The 19783-nt window shown below is 35.3% G+C and overlaps 1 protein-coding gene across 3 annotated transcripts in view; it reads left to right on the forward strand.

Annotated features, from left to right (window-relative positions):
- Positions 1-19783, forward strand: part of SGTB (small glutamine rich tetratricopeptide repeat co-chaperone beta) — a 41909-nt gene that overhangs the window by 9557 nt on the left and 12569 nt on the right. For all 3 annotated transcript variants that reach the window (XM_057742407.1, XM_057742416.1, XM_057742425.1), the window contains exons 4-5: positions 1990-2059; positions 7327-7426. In XM_057742407.1, coding sequence (XP_057598390.1) covers positions 1990-2059; positions 7327-7426 — 170 coding nt within the window. The remainder of the gene's footprint in view (positions 1-1989; positions 2060-7326; positions 7427-19783) is intronic.

Here is a 19783-nt window from a genome sequence, read left to right on the forward strand (position 1 = left end):
TTAGGGAGCCCTATTTCAGAGGCTGGACGTGGCTATGGCAGAAGCTGACCTTCTTTACTCCAAGATGCCTGAGAGGCTTGTGCTTGAGACAGCACTTGGATTTGCTCACTCTTTAGCTCCTGTCATCACTGACTAGTACTGAAAGGATCGATACTTTTTTCTGTCCTCCCAGGAAGCTCAGATTGATTTTTACATAAAGATCTTTTTTTTTTCTAGTTCTCTCTGATTGTATTCAATTGTAAAAATTTGTTGCTTACTATTTTAAAAATATAGTTTCTTGAAACTGGTTCGATAGTATATCTACATGATGTTATTTGTGGTATCAGTCCTTTAACAGTTCTATTTAGCAGCTGTGGCTTCATTACGTATGTGTCTGCTAGCAGAGTATGGCAGAGAAAGTCTAAAACTTGTTTGAAGTGGCATCAAGACTGCTATAATTAAAGAAATTATTGCCTCTCTAATTGTACTTGGTTGTTATGTTGGATAATTTATTTTTAGGGTTCTGCTTTTGTGCCCAATTAAGTTTATATACTAAATGGATTCATTCCTTTTATATAAAGTGGATAACACTTGTCCTTACATCGTGGGCTGCTCAAATGTATTGAATGAACATGATAATTAATTTTCAAAGTTGTAAAACTATGGCAATTTCATTAAAATAATTCAGAAGGATTTAGAAGACAGAATGGATTATAATCCATTTTTCAATATGCCATTTTTCTGACTCCCCCAAAGTCACTTTTTTCACACATAAATTGTCTAGGCTTGTTAGATTTGAAGTAGAAGGAACCCTAAAAGCAAGTACTGCAGGGCAGTAATGTGTCTTTGAACTACACTTACATCCTGAGTGGCTACACAGTTGGTTTTTAGTAGTGATCTCTAATTATTAAGGTTCCCATTTTGATTCTGTACTTTTTTATTCTAATACTTTATGTTTAGAAACACTGATTGATAAAGATTTAAAAAAAATAAGAACAACTCATACTTTATAGTGATTTTGTACTTGTGAATATTTATTTGTGTGTAATTAGCAAAGTGTATTTCCAATGTTAGAGCTATCGAGTTTATTGACATTTTAGTCAAGACAAAGGCAATGGTGAATATATTTTAAATATGGTACATAGGTATATTGACCACAGATTATGCTTTTTTGAAAATTATAAACATTTGTGAACTTCAGGGTCCAGTTTAAAAACAACACAATTTAAAAGGAATCTTCCAAAAATGGAAAAAATACATTGTGTTCCCAGTGCCACTCAAGATATTTCTAAATTTTCATTTGGTCTTCATAAGCACTTTGGTTTGAACCTTGTTATTGCAGGTGTAAGTTTGAGATGATAGTAGGTGCTAAAAACAGGAATATTTTACTGTTATTTATCTTATGAGGAAATAAATCTCTGACCATTGTTTTAAAAAGTTTGAATAAGATGGAATGATATAAAGAAGAGACTGAAAATCTTACTTCCAAATATTCCTACTGTTAACCTTTTGTGTACACATTTCCAGTCTTTGATTTTCAGCCTGTGTACATGTGAATGTATGTGCATATATTTAAATAATAGGATCGTATTATAAATGCTTTTTTTGGTACTAGTGAATTTGACTTAGTAGGCTTTCTCTTAAGATATTAACACTGTTTCATAATTTTCACTAAACAATCCCTTGAACATAATTCTGTTGCTATTCTTTGTATATTGATTCTATTTTTGTTTATGAAGTAGGATTTCAAGATATAGTGAAAGCAAGTAAAAAAGAAATTGATTCACAGTTGCCCATTTTTTTCTAGAAAAATTCCACATATTCATTTTTCTAATAAAAGTATGTGAGGGGACTTTCTCCCTATTTGTTGCTAACACTTATTTAGATGTTAGATTTCATGACATGGATTTACAGATGATATACTAAACAGTTATTACTTTAACTTTTAGTTCTCTGGGATGACTCTTTATGTAGCTAAATGGAAGTACATTGTATTTTATTTAATTTCAGAATGACATTCTGCCTCTCTCAAACTCAGTGCCTGAAGATGTGGGAAAAGCTGACCAATTAAAAGATGAAGGTAAATATTTCATAGAAAAATTACTTATTTAGTAAAAAAACTTTCTGAAACTCTAGGGGAAGTGACTCTGTCAACCAATAAGATTCTGGTTTATACTGCCAAGGCTGGATTGTTCTAAGTCTTCATTTGTGAAACAGAAATGAATGTGATAGGGAAGAAGCCTGGAAATATAGAATGGCTTGTGAACAATATAGGTATGACTTGCTCCCAGAAAAGCAGATCTGTTGTGAGTAAAACTTGCAAAACAAATCACTTAAGGGCTGATTATTTGTAACCGTATTTGCTGTGTGTACTCTAGGATCTCAAATTCTTTATGCTTAACCAAAGACACGGAAATGGTTTTCAGTATTATTTTAACTTTCATGTACTTAGCGTTTTTGAGTTGTTTGAAATTTGTTAATATACATATACAGCACTTAGGGTTTATTAACTAGCACACTTAATTACTATGTTATTAAATTTTCTAATAGTGGCTATTGAAGCATACTTAATTTTAATAAATAAGTCACTGTTGAGGATCTGTGTTCACTTTTTACATCATGTCAGTTATGTTACGCTTATAGAGGCAAGCCAGGTCAGGCCTACAAAATTTGTACTAAGGGGCTGCAGGGCAGAGTCCTGATCTTTACCAACAAAGACCCTGCCCTCTAGGCAGAGAGTTATTAGGGAATATGTAATGTTCAGAAGATGTGCAGAAATGGTTCAGAACCATTTCCTGGCCTTCAGTTTATACTCTGAAGAAAGCAGTTGAGTTGTTTTTTTTTTGTTTAAATTGGTGTCTAAAAAGGTAGATATGAAAAAGAGTATGCTTTTCCTAGTCCTTGGTCCTCTCTATTAGGTCTATAAATTACACTATATCACTGTTTTTAATGGCTGCATGGTGTTTGTTGCATGGTGTTTGTTGCATGGTACTGTTAGACCATGATTTACTTACCTAGACAGATAATTTTGTAATATAGGTAACACTGTCTTAATATCTTTGTCTATATTTATTTTCACTATTGTGTGATTATCTTCTTTGGATTACATTAGAAAGTGCTATGTTTCTTACAAATAGACTGGTTTCAGTTTTCAATTTTTTGTTTCATCTAAGAAATCTTACCACTACAGTGACGTAAAATTTTAGAATTAGGAATTTCATAAATTATGTGTAAAATAAAGTAACAATCAGATCCTCATTGTCATTTGAATTATAGTATTCCCCAAAGAATTTGGATTTAAACTATCCAGATACAGATGCATTTTCCATATGTTATTCCAACTGAAACAATTTAATTTGATGTTTCTTTTTCCTTCCGCTCAGACTTCTGTAGTGTGTAAAATCCTCAGTGATGTAATATATGTTCCTCTAATATCTTGCTTTTATAGTTCTCTTGCTTTAGCTCTAGTACTAAATGGCAAATTGAAATTTTATTTTTGTCCCTCATATTTACTCCTTCGGCATGGCAGAACATTGGGAGATTGCATTCCCTGTAGAGTTTTTTTTTTTTAATTTTTTTTTATTTTATTTTATTTTATTTTTTATTTTTTTTTGGGGGGGTACACCAGGTTCAATCAACTGTTTTTATACACATATCCCCATATTCCCTCCCTTCCTTGACGCCCCCCCCTCGAGTCCCCCCCACCCTCCCTGCCCCAGTCCTCTAAGGCATCTTCCATCCTCGAGTTGGACTCCCTTTGTTATACAACAACTTCCCACTGACTATTTTACAGTTGGTAGTATATATATGTCTGTACTACTCTCCCGCTTCTTCTCAGTTTCCCCTTCACCCCCCGCCCCCTCCCATACCTCGAGTTCTCCAGTCCATTCTCTGTATCTGCTTCCTTGTTCTTGTCACTGAGTTCATCAGTACCATTTTTAGATTCCGTATATGTGAGTTAGCATACAATATTTGTCCTTCTCTTTCTGACTTACTTCACTATGTATGACAGATTGTAGTTCTATCCACCTCATTACATATAGCTCCAGCTCATCCCTTTTTATAGCTGAGTAATATTCCATTGTATATATATGCCACATCTTCTGTATCCATTCATTTGTTGATGGGCATTTAGGTTGCTTCCATGTCCTGCCTATTGTAAAGAGTGCTGCAATAAACATTATGGTACATGTTTCTTTTGGGATTATGGTTTTCTTTGGGTATATGCCCAGGAGTGGGATTACTGGATCATATGGTAGTTCTATTTGTAGTTTTTGAAGGAACCTCCAAATTGTTTTCCATAGTGGCTGTACCAACTTACAGTCCCACCAACAGTGCAGGAGAGTTCCCTTTTCTCCACACCCTCTCCAACATTTGTTGTTTCCAGACTTTGTGATGATGGCCATTCTGACTGGTGTGAGGTGATACCTCATTGTGGCTTTGACTTGCATTTCTCTGATGATTAGTGATGTTGAGCATCTTTTCATGTGTTTGTTGGCCATCTGTATGTCTTCTTTGGAGAAATGTCTATTTAGGTCTTCTGCCCATTTGTGGATTGGGTTATTTGCTTTTTTGGTATTAAGCTGCATGAGCTGCTTGTATATTTTGGAGGTTAATCCTTTGTTTGTTGTTTCATAGGCAATTATTTTTTCCCATTCTGAGGGTTGCCTTTTAGTCTTGTTTATGGTTTCTTTTGCTGTGCAAAAGCTTTTAAGTTTCATGAGGTCCCATTCGTTTATTCTTGATTTTATTTCCATGATTCTAGGAGGTGGGTCAAAAAGGATGTTGCTTTGATGTATGTCAAAGAGTGTTCTGCCTATGTTTTCCTCTAGGAGTTTTATAGTGTCTGGCCTTACATGTAGGCCTTTAATCCATTTGGAGTTTATTTTTGTGTATGGTGTTAGGAAGTGTTCTAATTTCATTCTTTTACATGTTGCTGTCCAATTTTCCCAGCACCACTTATTGAAGAGGCTGTCTTTTTTCCATTGTATACTCGTGCCTCCTTTGTCAAAGATAAGATGCCCATATGTGTTTGGGCTTACTTCTGAGTTCTCTATTCTATTCCATTGATCTTCCTTTCTATTTTTGTGCCAGTACCATACTGTCTTGATCACTATGGCCTTGTAGTATAGTTTGAAGTCAGGAAGCCTGATTCCACCAACTCCATTTTTCCTTCTCAAGATTGCTTTGGCTATTCGGGGTCTTTTGCGTTTCCATACAAATCGTAAGATTTCTTGCTCTAGTTCTGTGAAAAATGAGTTTGTTTTGATATAATGAATGTTAGAAAGTTGAGGGTTGGAAGGAGATGCAGAGTGAGGCTGCATGGGTACTCTGAATTACTTACTGCTTTCGCCTTTAACCAAAAGCTCTTATTCTTTGTTTTCACCAAGATATGTCACATCTAAGACATGTTACACATAGAGTTAAAGCTATTGTCATACAGATTTTGCTACTCGTGTGAAAACAAATGGCCTTGGTAGACTGTCAAGCACAGAGTTATCCCAGGCTGCATGTTATACTTACCTGTGTTAATCAAGGCTTCTACCCAGCAAGTACCTTCCTGGAAGGTTGCTTTCAAATATTTTTGTGTGCTTTGCTTCTGAAGAGCTGCAATAAGATCAGACAAAACCAAGAAGTGTTCACTGCTGTCATTCCCTGCCACGTCACAGAAGTAAAGGCATATCTCAAAGGGTTGTCTCGAGGATTAAAGGAGACAGGACAGTACTATGTATAAAGTGCTGTGCAGTGCCTAGTTATATTTATCTTCACAAATATCTGTGTCCTGAGTTTTTGTATATTAAGTATTTTCTGACTTGAAGCTTTTTATCATTAGCATCACTATATATATATATTTAATATCTGTACACTTGATGTGATTTATGGGAAAAGACAGACAATAGGTTTTGCTACTACCCAAGCAGTGCCATCCCAAGACAAAAAGACCCAACAGCAGCAAGAAAATCCACATAACCCAGAAAATTTAAATCTTTTACATGGAAGAAGCAAATCTCTTTAAGAACGGAGGCTAATGTAGTTAATTTCTTGCTCAATCATAAAAGTTAAGTAATCCTTTTAGCTTCCTTAGAGGCTTTATATTCATTTCTTTTTGGGGGTGGGGATCTAAATTAATTTTTTTAACTTTTAAAAAACAACTTTATTGAGCTATAATTGACATACCATGTGATTTACTCTAACATATATGAATTCATTGGTTTCTGGTATATTCAGAGTTACGTAGCCATCACCACAATTACAGAACATTTTATCATCCCAAAGAGAAATCATGTAGAAATCACTTTTTATATTCATTTAGCATTTACTCCTTATATTATTTCTGCTTCTTAATTTGAAGTAACTTTTATATGATTTTAGATGCTTTTATCTACCTGTCTTTCCTTTAATCTTCCTGTTGTCTGCAAATTTACACTCTCCTCCCATTAAGTAGCTAATGATTTGTTAAAAAAAAAAGGCTAATAGGAGAGCTTCTGGTTCAGAGAAAAGCTGGAAGGAATAATAGAGGCTTTTGGGATATAAATCCTTCCTCCTAATCCCAGTGCTTTAAAAATTTCAGTTTTGAGCATTGGTTGTTATTAATGAGCATGACACTTTTTTTCTGTTTAATGGAATACAGAAGATAGCCACAGGAAATCCCTTATTTTGCTGACCAGTTGTTAATGTAGCTGAATTATTGCCAGGTGTATCTGCAGATGCCTTTCCTGAAGATCAATATCCTGTGGGCTAGCTGTGAGATCTGAAATTCTGTCTTTCTAGCAACTAATCTCCAATAATCTTCTTTAAAAAAGAATCTATCTCTAGAAGGGATAGCACATAAAAATATTATCTGCCAGTAACATATTGACATGATTAGTTTTACCAGCTTACCCCCACAGCATGTTCTGAAGGCTTGCGCATCAGCAGGTGTATGTTTTGACAGGGAAGGAGTGGAGGACCAGGTCCAGCCTGAGACAGTGATTGTGGAGGGTGGTCCACCTGGAATGGGGTGGGGCAGCACTCAAAGGAAAGAGAGAGATGAAGAAAAGGAAGGTGTGAAGAGATTAGATTTTGGCAAGAGACAATCATAATTGTTATACTTACTCACTTATTGAAGTCTGGCTTTATAAGAAAGACATTCAAACATTAACTTTTTAAAATACTCTGCACTGTTAAAATATTCAAACACACTGAAAGCTAAGGAGTATCAACTCTACAATACAATGTAAAATTTATCTCCAATGTGACTGAAAAATCATGTTGTTGACCTTTGTATTACTTTAGTTTCTGTGATTAAAAATTATATTCCAGACTTTTTTTGTATATTGTACTTACTGTACCTATTGATTATTTTAGGCAATAACCACATGAAGGAAGAAAATTATGCTGCCGCAGTGGATTGCTACACACAGGCGATAGAATTGGATTCAAATAATGCAGTTTATTATTGTAACAGGTAAACTGGCACTATTGTGGCAGGTTTATAGTTCTTAAACATTAGCATTAATAGTTTATAATAACTCTGTAAAATTTGTTTTTTCATGTAGAAAATTTTGAAAGTTTCGAAGCATATAAAAGAACAAAAAAATAAACTCATAAATTTACCACTTAGAGGCAACCACTGTTACTGAATAACCTTTTGGCATACGTGCTTTGATATGAGTAATCAATTGCAGATTCATCTTTATTCATTAGGCATATCGCAAACACGTCCTTATTTTTTTGAAATCCTTCATAAATGTTATTTAAAAGGATACAAATTAGTCTCTTATTACCTTTTGAACTTTTTTATATTTCTAGCACCTTTCATTGTGGCTGGCAAACAAGCAATATTATTTTTTAATAAATTGATAGATGTACCTTACTTTGCTTAACTCTTGACCTACTGGAGGACATTTACGTTGTCCATTTTTTTTCAATATTATAAAGCTGCAACGAACATCTTTGTTTCTAAAATTATTTTCTGGACTTAAGATTTTTCTAGACTTTGGCTCTATCCTTGGAAATGCACTCAGTTGGTCTAACAGTATAAACATTTAAAAATTTGTTAATGCTGTTTTCAAAATTGTTCCAGCTTCTTTGAAAATATTTTGAAAATTCTTTTCCTCCCCTAGGATGTATGAGTGTATCTGTTTCTACCACACCCTTATCAGCACTAAGTACTTGAATTATTATTTATTATTGTTAATTTAATGATATTCTTATTTTAATAGTAATTATAATTTACATTTAATTACTGGTGAGATTGGACATTTTTCAAATGTTGGCCATTTGTGTTTTTTTCCTCTAAATTATCTATTTGTACCTGTGCCAGGCCTCAGCCTATTTGACCTCAGGTATTTCTTTTCTTCCCTCTTCTTCCCTTTTTAACAGAGGGTCTGACTCCTATAGGCTGCATTTCCCAGGCTCCTTTGACACCTGGGTTTTGTCTGTGTTCAGCCGTGGGAGGTACTGGCAGGAGACTGGAGGGCAGAAGGAAGGGAGAAGTTAGGTATTTCTTTCCCTCCTTTTATATCAGAGTGTTTATCCAGCAGGGGCTGCTTCTACTCCTTGTCTCCAGCTCCTACCCAAGATACCCGCTATGGTCCCAGCTTTTGCCAGGTGACGTTGGGTTTTGGGCTCTGCACTCAGTTCTGTCTTAGGGATGGTAATGGCTTCCTGCTGTTGCTAATCTCTGGACTGCTGCACAACCCCCTGTTTGGCATCTCAGCTCTTCCATCAGCTATGTGATGAATTCCCTGCACTAAATTATTCTGCTTTAAATATTAAAATTCCAATAGACCTTTCTGCAGTGATGGAAATGTTCTGTATCTGCATTGTCCAGTATAGTAGCCACTAACCACAGTGGCTTTTGAGCACTTGAAATGTGGCTAGTGCAATGGAGAAACTAAAATTTTAATGGTTAATTAATTTAAGATCAATTTAATTCATTTAAATGTAAATAGCCAAATGTGACTTGTGGCTGCTGTACTGGGCATCGTAGCTCTATATTAAAGATAAAATCCCTTTATCCTAATTGCACAGCTTTTTTTTTTTGCCTTTTAATTTTTTTCATATGTAAAAGTTTTAAATATTTATGTAGACAAATTTACTTTTCTTTTGAATTTTATTACAGTATTTTTAGGCTGAAAACTCTCTCCATTTACAGACTTGGCAAATAACTTCTATTTTCTCTTTACATTTAAATTGTGTCATACCAAGTCTATTTTGGTCACTGACATGACTATTTTAATCAGTCTGAAGCTTTTTATGACAGAGATTTATAAAAATTACCTTTTACTATATAGTAAGTTCTTAGATGTGAAAGAAATCTTGAGGTTACTTTGGTCTAATCTTTCACTGAGTTATTTTGATCACATTTAGGGTAGTCATGCCCTTCTGAGAGAGACTCTTCTCCGCCACCTTTTCTTTTGTGGTTATATCTGTTAGAAAAGTCTGCCTTGTTGACACTGATTTTGTTTCCCTGTAGCTCCTGTAGCTTCTCTCAGTTGATTTTATTTTTATTCTTTTTATTCTTAAGGGCAATTACAGAATAAGTGTGATTCTTCTTTTCCATGACAGTACCTTACATTTTGAAGTTTGCTACTGTGTTCATTTGAGTTCTTTCCTCCACATTAAATGTTCACTGCTTCTTCAGTTACACCTCACATAGGTCAGCTTTAAATCTTGCCCTTTTGCTCAAAACTTGTTCCAGTTCTGTATCTATTGCTCTGTAGTTCCCAGAAGTTAGTTAACACAGCATGTCTGGCATTGGTCTGACGAGAACAGTCTGGCAGAGTTCTCATTTAACCTACTTCTAGATCACATAGTTATATATTAGTATTTTGTAGCGTTGTCTACTAAATTTATATTTTGCTTTTGGTTTATTAAAGCCTGTTCTTTTTCACACACTCTCTCTGTCCTGCAACTGAATCGTATATTCATTTGACAGGTTCCTGCCTAATACCTGCTGTGTACCAGTGTTGTCACAGGAGGTGAAGTTGGTTGTTTGGACTCAAATGCAGAATCTTATATTTTATCCCTATAGAATTTTATTTTGTTGCAGTCTTTTATTTATATGTCCCTTAATCATTTGGAATAATTTGTAAAGTAATAGATTTGCTTTTGCTCCTAGCTTCATGTCATCCGCAAACTTGAGAGGAGCACCGTTTATTATATTGCATCAGTTACAGAGTCAGCTGGGGAGCAGTCATGGGGAAGTGGTTAAGAGCAGGGGTTCTGACCCACACTCTTTGGATTCTAATTTCTGGCTCTTCCACTTACATGTATGTGACCTTAAGGAAAAATTATCCTGACATCTTAGTTTCCCCATTAGTAAAATGTGAATAGTAGTATTTATCTCATCATGTTGTAGAGATCAAATAGTTAATACATATAAAGTGCTAGGTAAGTGTCTAGTAAAGAGTGTTGTACACAGCAGTAGCTATTATCATTATTATTTATGCAATCTGGGGTTTTTGCCTTAAGCAGAATATAAAGAGAGATCCAAATTTATCAGGGTCCAAATATGTTGTCAGTTGTTTTTCTCTGAGTTACTAGTCTGGTGGTAATCCCATTAAAATAGAAAGGAAATAATATTAGTCTCATAGGGCTTGTTCTGAATTAATCTAGTGTTATTTTCCTTTTTTTTTTAATCTCTAACATTTTTTAGTGAAAATTTACAAAATTGAAAGAGATTTACAGTGAATATGCATATATTCACACCAAGATTTTGCCATTAATATTTTAGAATATTTGCTATATCAGATATTTAATCATCTATCTGTGCCCATCGTACTTTTTTTTTTTTTTTTTTTTTTTATTATTTTATTTTATTTTTTTGGGGGGTACACCAGGTTCAATCAACTGTTTTTATACACATATCCCCATGCCCATCGTACTTTTGATGCATTTCAAGGTAAACTGCAGCCATCAGCACACTTTCTCCCTAAATATTTTAGTATGCATATCATTAACTAGAGTTCCATATTTTACATTCTTTTCTTTGGAGGTAAAATGTACATGCAATAAAAACCACAAATCTTAACTGTATGTTCACTGAGTTTTGATGAATGCATCCACCTATATCACTCACTACCCCTATGAAGATAGTGAAAATTACCACCAGCCCAGGAAGTTCTGCCTACCCCTTCAGAGTCAGTTGCCTAAAACACTTGCCAGAGAAAACCACTGTTTTGTTTTACTTTCCACCATAGATTAGATTTGTCTCTGTTAGAATTTCATATGAAAGGAATCATGCCATACGTACCCCTGTGTGTGAGACCTTTTTTGCTCAACATAATGGTTTTGACATTTAATCCTGTTGCTGCATGGTTCTTTTTTTTAAACTGCTCAGTATTGGTTGTTTGAATGCATCAGTTTGTTTAGCCATTTTCCTATTCATAGGCACCTGGGCTGCCTTTAGTTGTTGTTGTTGTTTTTGTATTTTGTCCAGAATTTATAGTTGTTATTTTTGGAAGCGTTGGCTCCATAAGGAATTTAGTTGGCCATACTGAAAACCTACATTTTCTCTCTTCACACACACACACACACACACCACTTTGTTAATCTGTTCTAATGATCCAGCTCAGAAAAATAGAAAATCCAAATAATTTGTGGAGAATTAATTTCCCAAGCTCTGCTTTTATGTTTGAATTTTATTCTCAGTCATGTCTATCAGATGACTAGACGTGTTTTCAGCTAGTGTATGAAATCTTGAAATAAATACATTTAATGCTGTCGCAGAATGTTATGACCAGATGTAAATGTTATCAGAAAATTGATTATTTATAGAGCTCAGTAAGCCATACACTTTTAATTATGAATATGATGAATCTAAGCCTAAATAAATCATTTATTTTTAATGAGATTAGCGTTTGTTAATAGTTGCATATCCACAAGTACTATGTTAGAAGAGATTCTTGGCAATACCCTATACTTGCTTTTCAGTTAATTATTGTTAAATTGAAATAAATAATTATGCTTATTTTTTGCATTTAAATAGTAGTTTCTTCCCTGAGGAGTTCAATAATAGAGCATGCAATTTAATATTAAGTAATTAGAAAACTTTATATATTTATTACAAATATTAAATAAAGCTTTAGGATTATTTTTTAGACTCTAGTGGTTATAAATATCTCAAGAGCATATAATCTTGCCAACTACCCCTTGAAATTTTTCCTAGTTAGCTGACTGCCACGAGTTGGAAGCTCAGAATAGCAGATCTAAATCTTTCTTTTGATATTCATTTTCACGGTTTATTACTAATCAAAATATTGTTTGCATATTAAACTTGCTAGGATGAACCAACGTTTACTTTGTATAGAAGTGACTTTTTTATATGTTAGAAAACAACCAATTGGTATGTTTCTTAAGCATGAATCTTTCTTTTCTAGACTTAATCTTCTGTTTTGAGCTTTTAGTGACCTAATGATGCTTTAGGCTCAGCTCAATACCAGGGAAGCATGAGTCCTTCCTTGAAAATCTGTTATTTAGTTTTTTGTTTCTATGTTCCTAGCACTTAGTATGGTACATAACACTTATATAAGTTTATCATATATGTTCTGCCTTATAATTATATGCATACTTGTTCTATTTCTTCAGTTGAAGGGCAGAGATTGCATCTTGTATCTATTCATATTCCCTATAGTACCTAGCAGTGTGCCTCATAAGAGTTCAGCCAATTTTTGTTGGATGCGTGAAAGACTACAGAAGAAATATAAGAAATTTCCAGTGATGCTGAAGTGACTAGACACTCAAATTAACATTTGTATACCTAAAACAACAAATAATTTATAGGTCTAAAACGTTTCCAAGTACTTTATAATATGAAATGATATTTCATATTAAACTAGCTAGTTTTCTATGTCTTCCATCCCTAAACAGTACAGATCTTCGTCGACTTACGTTGTTACATCCCAATAAACTTGAAAATGTCGTAAGTTGAAAATGCATTGAATACACCTAACCTACTGACACAGTTTACCCTAGCCTATCTTAAACGTGCTCAGAACACTTATATTAGCCTCACAGTTGGGCAGAATCATCTAACACAAAGCCTGTTTTATAATAAAGTGTTGAGTGTCCTGTGTGATTTATTGAATACTGTACTGAACGTGAAAAGCAGGATCGTTGCATGGGTACAGAATGGTTGTAAGTGTATCATTGTCTGCCTTTGCGATTGCATGGTTGGCTGGGAGCTGCAGCTGGCTGCCCCTGCCCAGCATCACAAGGGAGTATCATGCCACATATCACTATCTGGGAAAAGATCAACATTCAGAATTTGGAGTATGGTTTCTACTGTATGAGTATTGCTTTTGCACCATTGTAAAGTCAAAAAATTGTAAGTTAAATCATCAGAAGTCAGGGGCCGTCTGTATTATTACAGGTATTTCATTCATATAGCCTCATTGCTGAGTTCATTACCTTACACAGAGTTGTCTCATGTTTTTGGGATGGGTACGTGGTTGGATGACTGAGGCAATAAATGGAATTAAAGATATCAGGAAAGAGAGGGAGCATGATGGAGAGAATTTGTCTGGAAGGCCTCTCACATGATGGGGAATTTGAGTTGAAGGTGGATTTGATGGACAGGTAGAGCTGCGACAGAGGAGAGGGGAAGGCATGTTAGGTTGGAGAGTGTAGTTTAAAAGGCAAAATTAGGAAGCATCAGGGCATTGTACCAAGGAATGCTGGTGACAGTGAGCTCTCAGAAAGATGGGAACAGAGACTTCATAGTTTTGCATTTTGTTTTCTTCCCCCTCCATAAGCACCATGTAGTCATTAGGTTCACTGGGACTTGAATTTGGTTTGTTGAACTTGAAATTGAATCTCAGTTCAGCCACTAACTATCTGTGTGACTTTGGGTAGCCATGAAACCTTTTTGAACCTCAATTTCCTCACTTGTAAAATAGAAATAACACTAACCACTTCACAGGGTGGTTGTGAGGAGTAATGATATGTATGTGTGTGTGTATATATATATATGTCAGAGTTCTAGGCTTTCAATATTTGTTTCTTTGAAAAACAATGTAATTCCTAGTTGTAGGAGTACGGTTTTGCTTTCATTTATTTATACATGATATACAGTATGGGAAATGTTAGGTAGTTTTTTTGTTTTTTGTTTTTTTGCCTTATTTCCTATGAAAATAGAGCACAAGTTATATGCATGCTCTTGCTCTAACAAGGTAAAGAAACTAAGGGTGTCTGATAACATGATGACTCTGACTCTTTCGTTCTGCTGGAGTTTCATTAGCTATGCCCTGATAACCAGACAGCGGGGTCAGAGAGAGCAGACCACATTGTTATTCAGTTCAGACATTGGCATGTTTGGCTGCATCTCACAGAAGATTCAGATATAGCCTGATTTCTCTTCCCTTTTCTGGATGCAGATTCAAAAGCTTCTCCTCTTTCTTTTGTGAGCTGCACAAATCTGCTTTCATCCCAGCTTGGGGTTGGTGATCTAAAGCTAAAGCTATCAGGATTGAAACATAGTCATACTATTTCCTTCTGCCCAATCTTCTTTCTGAGTCTGATTCTCCCTGCTTTATTCCTTATTTTATTATCAGTATCGGAAGCAAAATATCAGGAAGTCTTCCTCTTTGTTTCCCTTTTCTCTATACCTCCCCAAAAGCTCATTTGTTCCCTCCTTCATTTCCATCCAGATTCTTAACTTTTGCTAAACTAGTACAATAGTAACTTCAATTGGCTTCCCATTTCTACTTGCACTCTCCACTCCAGTCTTCTGCCAAAAGGACTATTCTAAAATATTAAATTTATTATCGTCTAACTCTTGCTTTCTGTTCACTAGTTTCAAATACCATGATCAAATTTAAGCTCCTCTGAATGATACATCAGATCCTTTATAACCTCTCTCTTTTCTTTCAACTTTATTATCCTCACTATTCTTCTTACCCCATTCCTCTTCTCTGCTCTCTATGCCATGTAATGTGAAATTTACTGACTTCCTAAAAATGCCATGTTGAGACATCTCTTCATGCTTATATGTGCTCCTTTTTCTGCATAGAATATTTCCTACCTTGTCCAATTGGGGAAATTCCTGTCATCCTTCAAGACTCTGTTAGATGTTGCATCTTTGGGGAAGACTTTCTTAATTTCTTCTCTCCTTACCCTCTCCTTCCCTGCCATGCCCTGAACAGTGATGCTGTTCAGTATGGTGGCTCCTAGCCACATTTGGCTGTTCAAATGTAAGTTAATTACAATTAATAAAATAAAAAATTCAGTTCCTCAGTTGCACTAGCATATTTCCAGTGCTCTTTAGTCACATGTGGCTAGGGCCTGCTGTATTGGATAGCACAGGTAAAGAACCTGTCTATCACAGAAAGTTCTATTAGATGGCTCTGCATACAGTTAACCATATCTTTCTCTATGTTGGCTCTTCCTTTGATATCTCCATTGTTGCACTTATCATACTATTTATTTATTTATATGTCTGTTTCCCTAGTAGACAGTGAATGTTTGGTGGGCAAAGATATATCCTCTTCATTTCTGTATACTTGATTTTGAGCTAGATTTAGCACATTGTAGGTATTCAACAAAATTTTGAGTGGAATTGATTCAGTGAATTTTAGAAGGGAGAATTGCCTCTATGTGAAGACTTCTAATGGTGAAACAGTCACATGGCAGCATGTTACATATATATATTCATAAATAATACATATTTATTATATAATAATTTTTATATGATATATATTTATTTAGGGAAACAAATTTCAACCTATTTAAACTTACTGGAAGAGTAATACAATGAACATCCATATATGTTTACCTTGGAGTCAACAGTAGCTAGCATTTTGCCATGTTAATTTCCTCTCTCCTTTCTCTCTGTCTCTCTTACAGAGTGTGTGTGTGTGTGTGTGTGTGTACACACACATATAAAATTTTCTTGCCAATCCTAAATACTTTAGTTGTATCTCCTAAGATATACTCTGCATAACTATCCTACCATTCACATGTAAGAAAATTAGCATCAATATTGAAATTTCTCCTGTTGCCCTCCAGATACCACCTATAGCTATAGTTTTTGATCCAGAATCCAATCAAAGACCACACATTGCATTTTGATATGTCGCTTTAGTCTCTTTTAATCTAGAAAATATTCCTGTCTTTGTTTATTTTTCATGACAGAGACTTTTCCAAAGAGTTAAGGCCAATGATCTTATAGAATGTGCCATATTCTGGATATGTGTGATTGTTTCCTCATGATTAAATTTAGGTTACATTTTTGGCATGAAGCCAACATAAACAACTTGTATACCATTTATTGCATTATACTAGGAGGTCCATAATTTCAAAGTGTCCCATTGATGGTGATTCTGAGTTTTATATCTTAAGGTGGTGACTACCATATCTTTCTATTATTCCTTTTATAATTAAAAATAGTCTATGAGGAGCTTCCCCAAGATGGTTGAGTAGGAAGACCCTGAACTTGCCTCCTCCCATAGGCACACCAAAATTATAACTGCTTAGAGAGCAAATATCTAGGAGGATGACCTGAAGACTAGCAGAAAAGATTTTCCACAACTGAAGATATAAAAAAGGAGCCACATTGAGGAGGGGCGGAGATGTGGTTTAGGCAGGATACACAACCCCAGGTTGATGACCGACAAACAAGAAAGATACTGCAACTGCTGCAGTGCTCCCCAAGGAGTGAGGAATCCAAGCCCTGCCTTGTGCTCCTCGGCCTTAAGGTCCTGAATCAGGAAGGCGAGTCCCCAGAAAGTCTTACTTTGAAAACTGCCAGGGTTTATATTCAGGAGAGCTGGAGGGCAGTAGGAAAGGGATTACACTCTCAATGGGCACATGCAAAATCTAACAGTTTCAGAGTCCCAGTGCAGAGGCAGTAGTTTGAAAGGAGCCCAGTGTAGACCCACTTGATAATCTCAGAGAGCCTCCCAGAGAGACAGGAGGCAACTCTCTGTCTGGGGACAGAGACACTGGCAGCAGCCACTTTGGGGAGCTTGTTCTACTGTGATGAGATTGGCACCAGGAAGTGCCATTTTGGAATCCTCCCTCCAGCCCATTAATGCTGGAGGCCAGCACTGCCTACCGGCATGCCCACAGTGGTTGGCCCCCTGACAACAGAAGAGTGCCCACAGCCCACATAGAGGGCACTCTCAGATGATATAGCTTGGTGATCAGAGGGGAGCATGATGTTGGGCCCCATAGCACATCTCCTACATAAAGCTACTTCTCCAAGATTGGGAGATGTAAGTGACCTGCCTAATACATAGAAATAAATAGAGAGAACTAGGCAAAATGAGGAGACAAAGGAATATATTCCAAACAAAGGAACAAGACGAAACCTCAGAAAAAGAACTAAATGAAGTGAAGATAAGCAATCTGCCTGATAAAGAATTCAGGGTAATGACCATAAAGATGCTTACTGCACTTTGGAGAAGAATGGATGAACACAATGAGAATTTCAATGAAGACTTAGAAAATATAAAAAAAGAATGAAACAGAGCTGAATGATACAATACAATAACCAGAATAAAAAATACATTAGAAAGAGTCAACAATCAATTAGATGATATAGAAAAATGGATCAGCAATATGAAAGAGTAGTGCACATCACCCAAGGTGAACAAAAAAAGAGAAAACAATTTTAAAAAATGAGGATAGTTTAAGGGACAATCAAGTGGACTAACATTTGCATTATAGGGGTACGAGAAGGAAAAGAGAGAGGGAAAGTGTCAGATACTTATTTGAAGAAATAAGTTAGCTGAAAATTTCCCTAACCTGAGGAAGGAAACAGACATCTAGGTCCAGGAAGCACAAAGAGTCCCAAACAAAGTGAACCCAAAGAAGTTCACAGCAAGATGCATTATAAATAAAAGGGCAGAAAATAAAGGTAAAGAGAGAATCTTAAAAGCAACAAAAGAAGCAACTAGTTACATACAAGGGAACTCCTATAAGGTGATCAGCTGACTTTTCAGCACAGATTTTGCAGCCCAGAAGGGAGTGGCATGATATATTAAAAATGCTGAAAGAAAAAAAAAAAACGTACAACCAAGAATACTTGGCAAAATTATCCTTCAGAATAGAAGGAGAGATAAAGAGTTTTGCAGACAAGCAAAGATAAAAGAGTTCAGCACCACTAAACTGGCTTTATGAGAAATGTTAAAGAGACTTCTCTAAGTGGAAAAGAAAAGGCCACAATTAGAACTATGAAAATTATGAAAGCAAAAATCTCATTGGTAAAGGCAAACACACACTAAAGGTAGTGGATCAACTGTCTATAAAGCTACTATGAGGCTTAAAAGACAAAAGTAGTAAAATTGTCTATATCTAAAATAATTTCTTAAGTGATACACAAAATAAGATGTAAAATATGGCATCCAAAACGTCAAATGTTGGGGGAGAGGATTAAAAATGTAGTTCTTTTAGAATGTACTTGCACTTAAGCAACCATCAACTTAAAATAGATTGCAGTGTACAAAGATTGTTGTATATGAACCTTGTGGTAACCACAAACAAAAAACCTGTACAGATACAAAAAAATTAAAAGGAATAAAAACACAGCACTAAAGAAAGCAATCAAATCACAAGGAAAGAGAACAAGAGAAGAAAAAAGGAACAGAGAAGAACTACAAATACAACTAGAAAACAATAAAATGGCAATAAATACATGCCTATCAATAATTACTTTAAATGTAAGTGGACTATATGCTCCAGTCAAAAGACTTAGGGTGGCTGAATAGAGAAAAGAATAAGACCCATGTTCATGCTGCCTACAGAGACTCAATTCAGATCTAAAAGCACACACAGACTGAAAGTGAAGGGACGGCAAAAGGTATTCAATGAAAATAGAAATGAAAAGAAAGTCTGGTTAGCAATACAAATATGAGACAAAATAAACTTTAATACAAAGGCTGTAACTAGAGACAGAGAAGGACATTACATAATGATAAGAAATCAACCCAACGAGAAGAGATACCAATTGTGACTATATATGTACCCAACATAGGAGCACCTAAATACATAAAGAAAATATTAACAAACATAAAGGGGGAAATTGATAGTAATACAATAGTGGAGAACTTTAACACCCCACTTACATCAATGAACAGATCATCCAAACAGAAAATAAAGAAACACTGGACTTAAGTGACATATTAGACTAGATGAACTTAAATGATATGTATAGAATATTCCATCCACAAGTAGCAGAATACACATTCTTTTCAAGTGCATGTGGAACATTCTCCAGGCTAGGCCACAAAATAAGTCTCAGTAAATTTAATAAAATTGAAATCATATCAAGCATCTTTTCTGACCACAATGCTATGAGACTAGAAATCAACTACCAGGAAAGGGCTGCAAAAAACACAAACATGTGGAGACTAAACAATATGCTACTAAACAACCAATGGGTCACTGAAGAAATCAAAGAGAAAATGAAAAATAACTGACAAATGAAAATTGAAACACAGTGATCTAAAAACTGTGGCACCATGATCAAGTGAGATTTATCCCAGTGATGAAAGGATGGTTTGATGTCTGCAAATCTGATTGCAAGACATGATCATTGCCACTGAAGTGTTACTGCTTCTAGGTCCTTTCAAAGGACAGAGCTAGGAAATATATTTTTTGAAAAGTCATCACTTTATCCTGATTCCCTCAATTCATATGCAGTGTCCTTACCTTCCCTCATTTTATATTTGTATCTCTCTGACTCAGAAGAGAGCTCTGCTTTCCAACAGCACCAGTGTACTTACTCATTAGCTCTATGCTTCAATTGATATTACACCACCAGTGTTACACCACTAGCAAGCCTACTAAGGAAACTTCAGGATTTCTTTGCAATTTATTT

This window comes from Hippopotamus amphibius, chromosome 1 (genome assembly GCF_030028045.1).
Source record: "Hippopotamus amphibius kiboko isolate mHipAmp2 chromosome 1, mHipAmp2.hap2, whole genome shotgun sequence".
Taxonomy (NCBI): Eukaryota; Metazoa; Chordata; class Mammalia; order Artiodactyla; family Hippopotamidae; genus Hippopotamus; species Hippopotamus amphibius.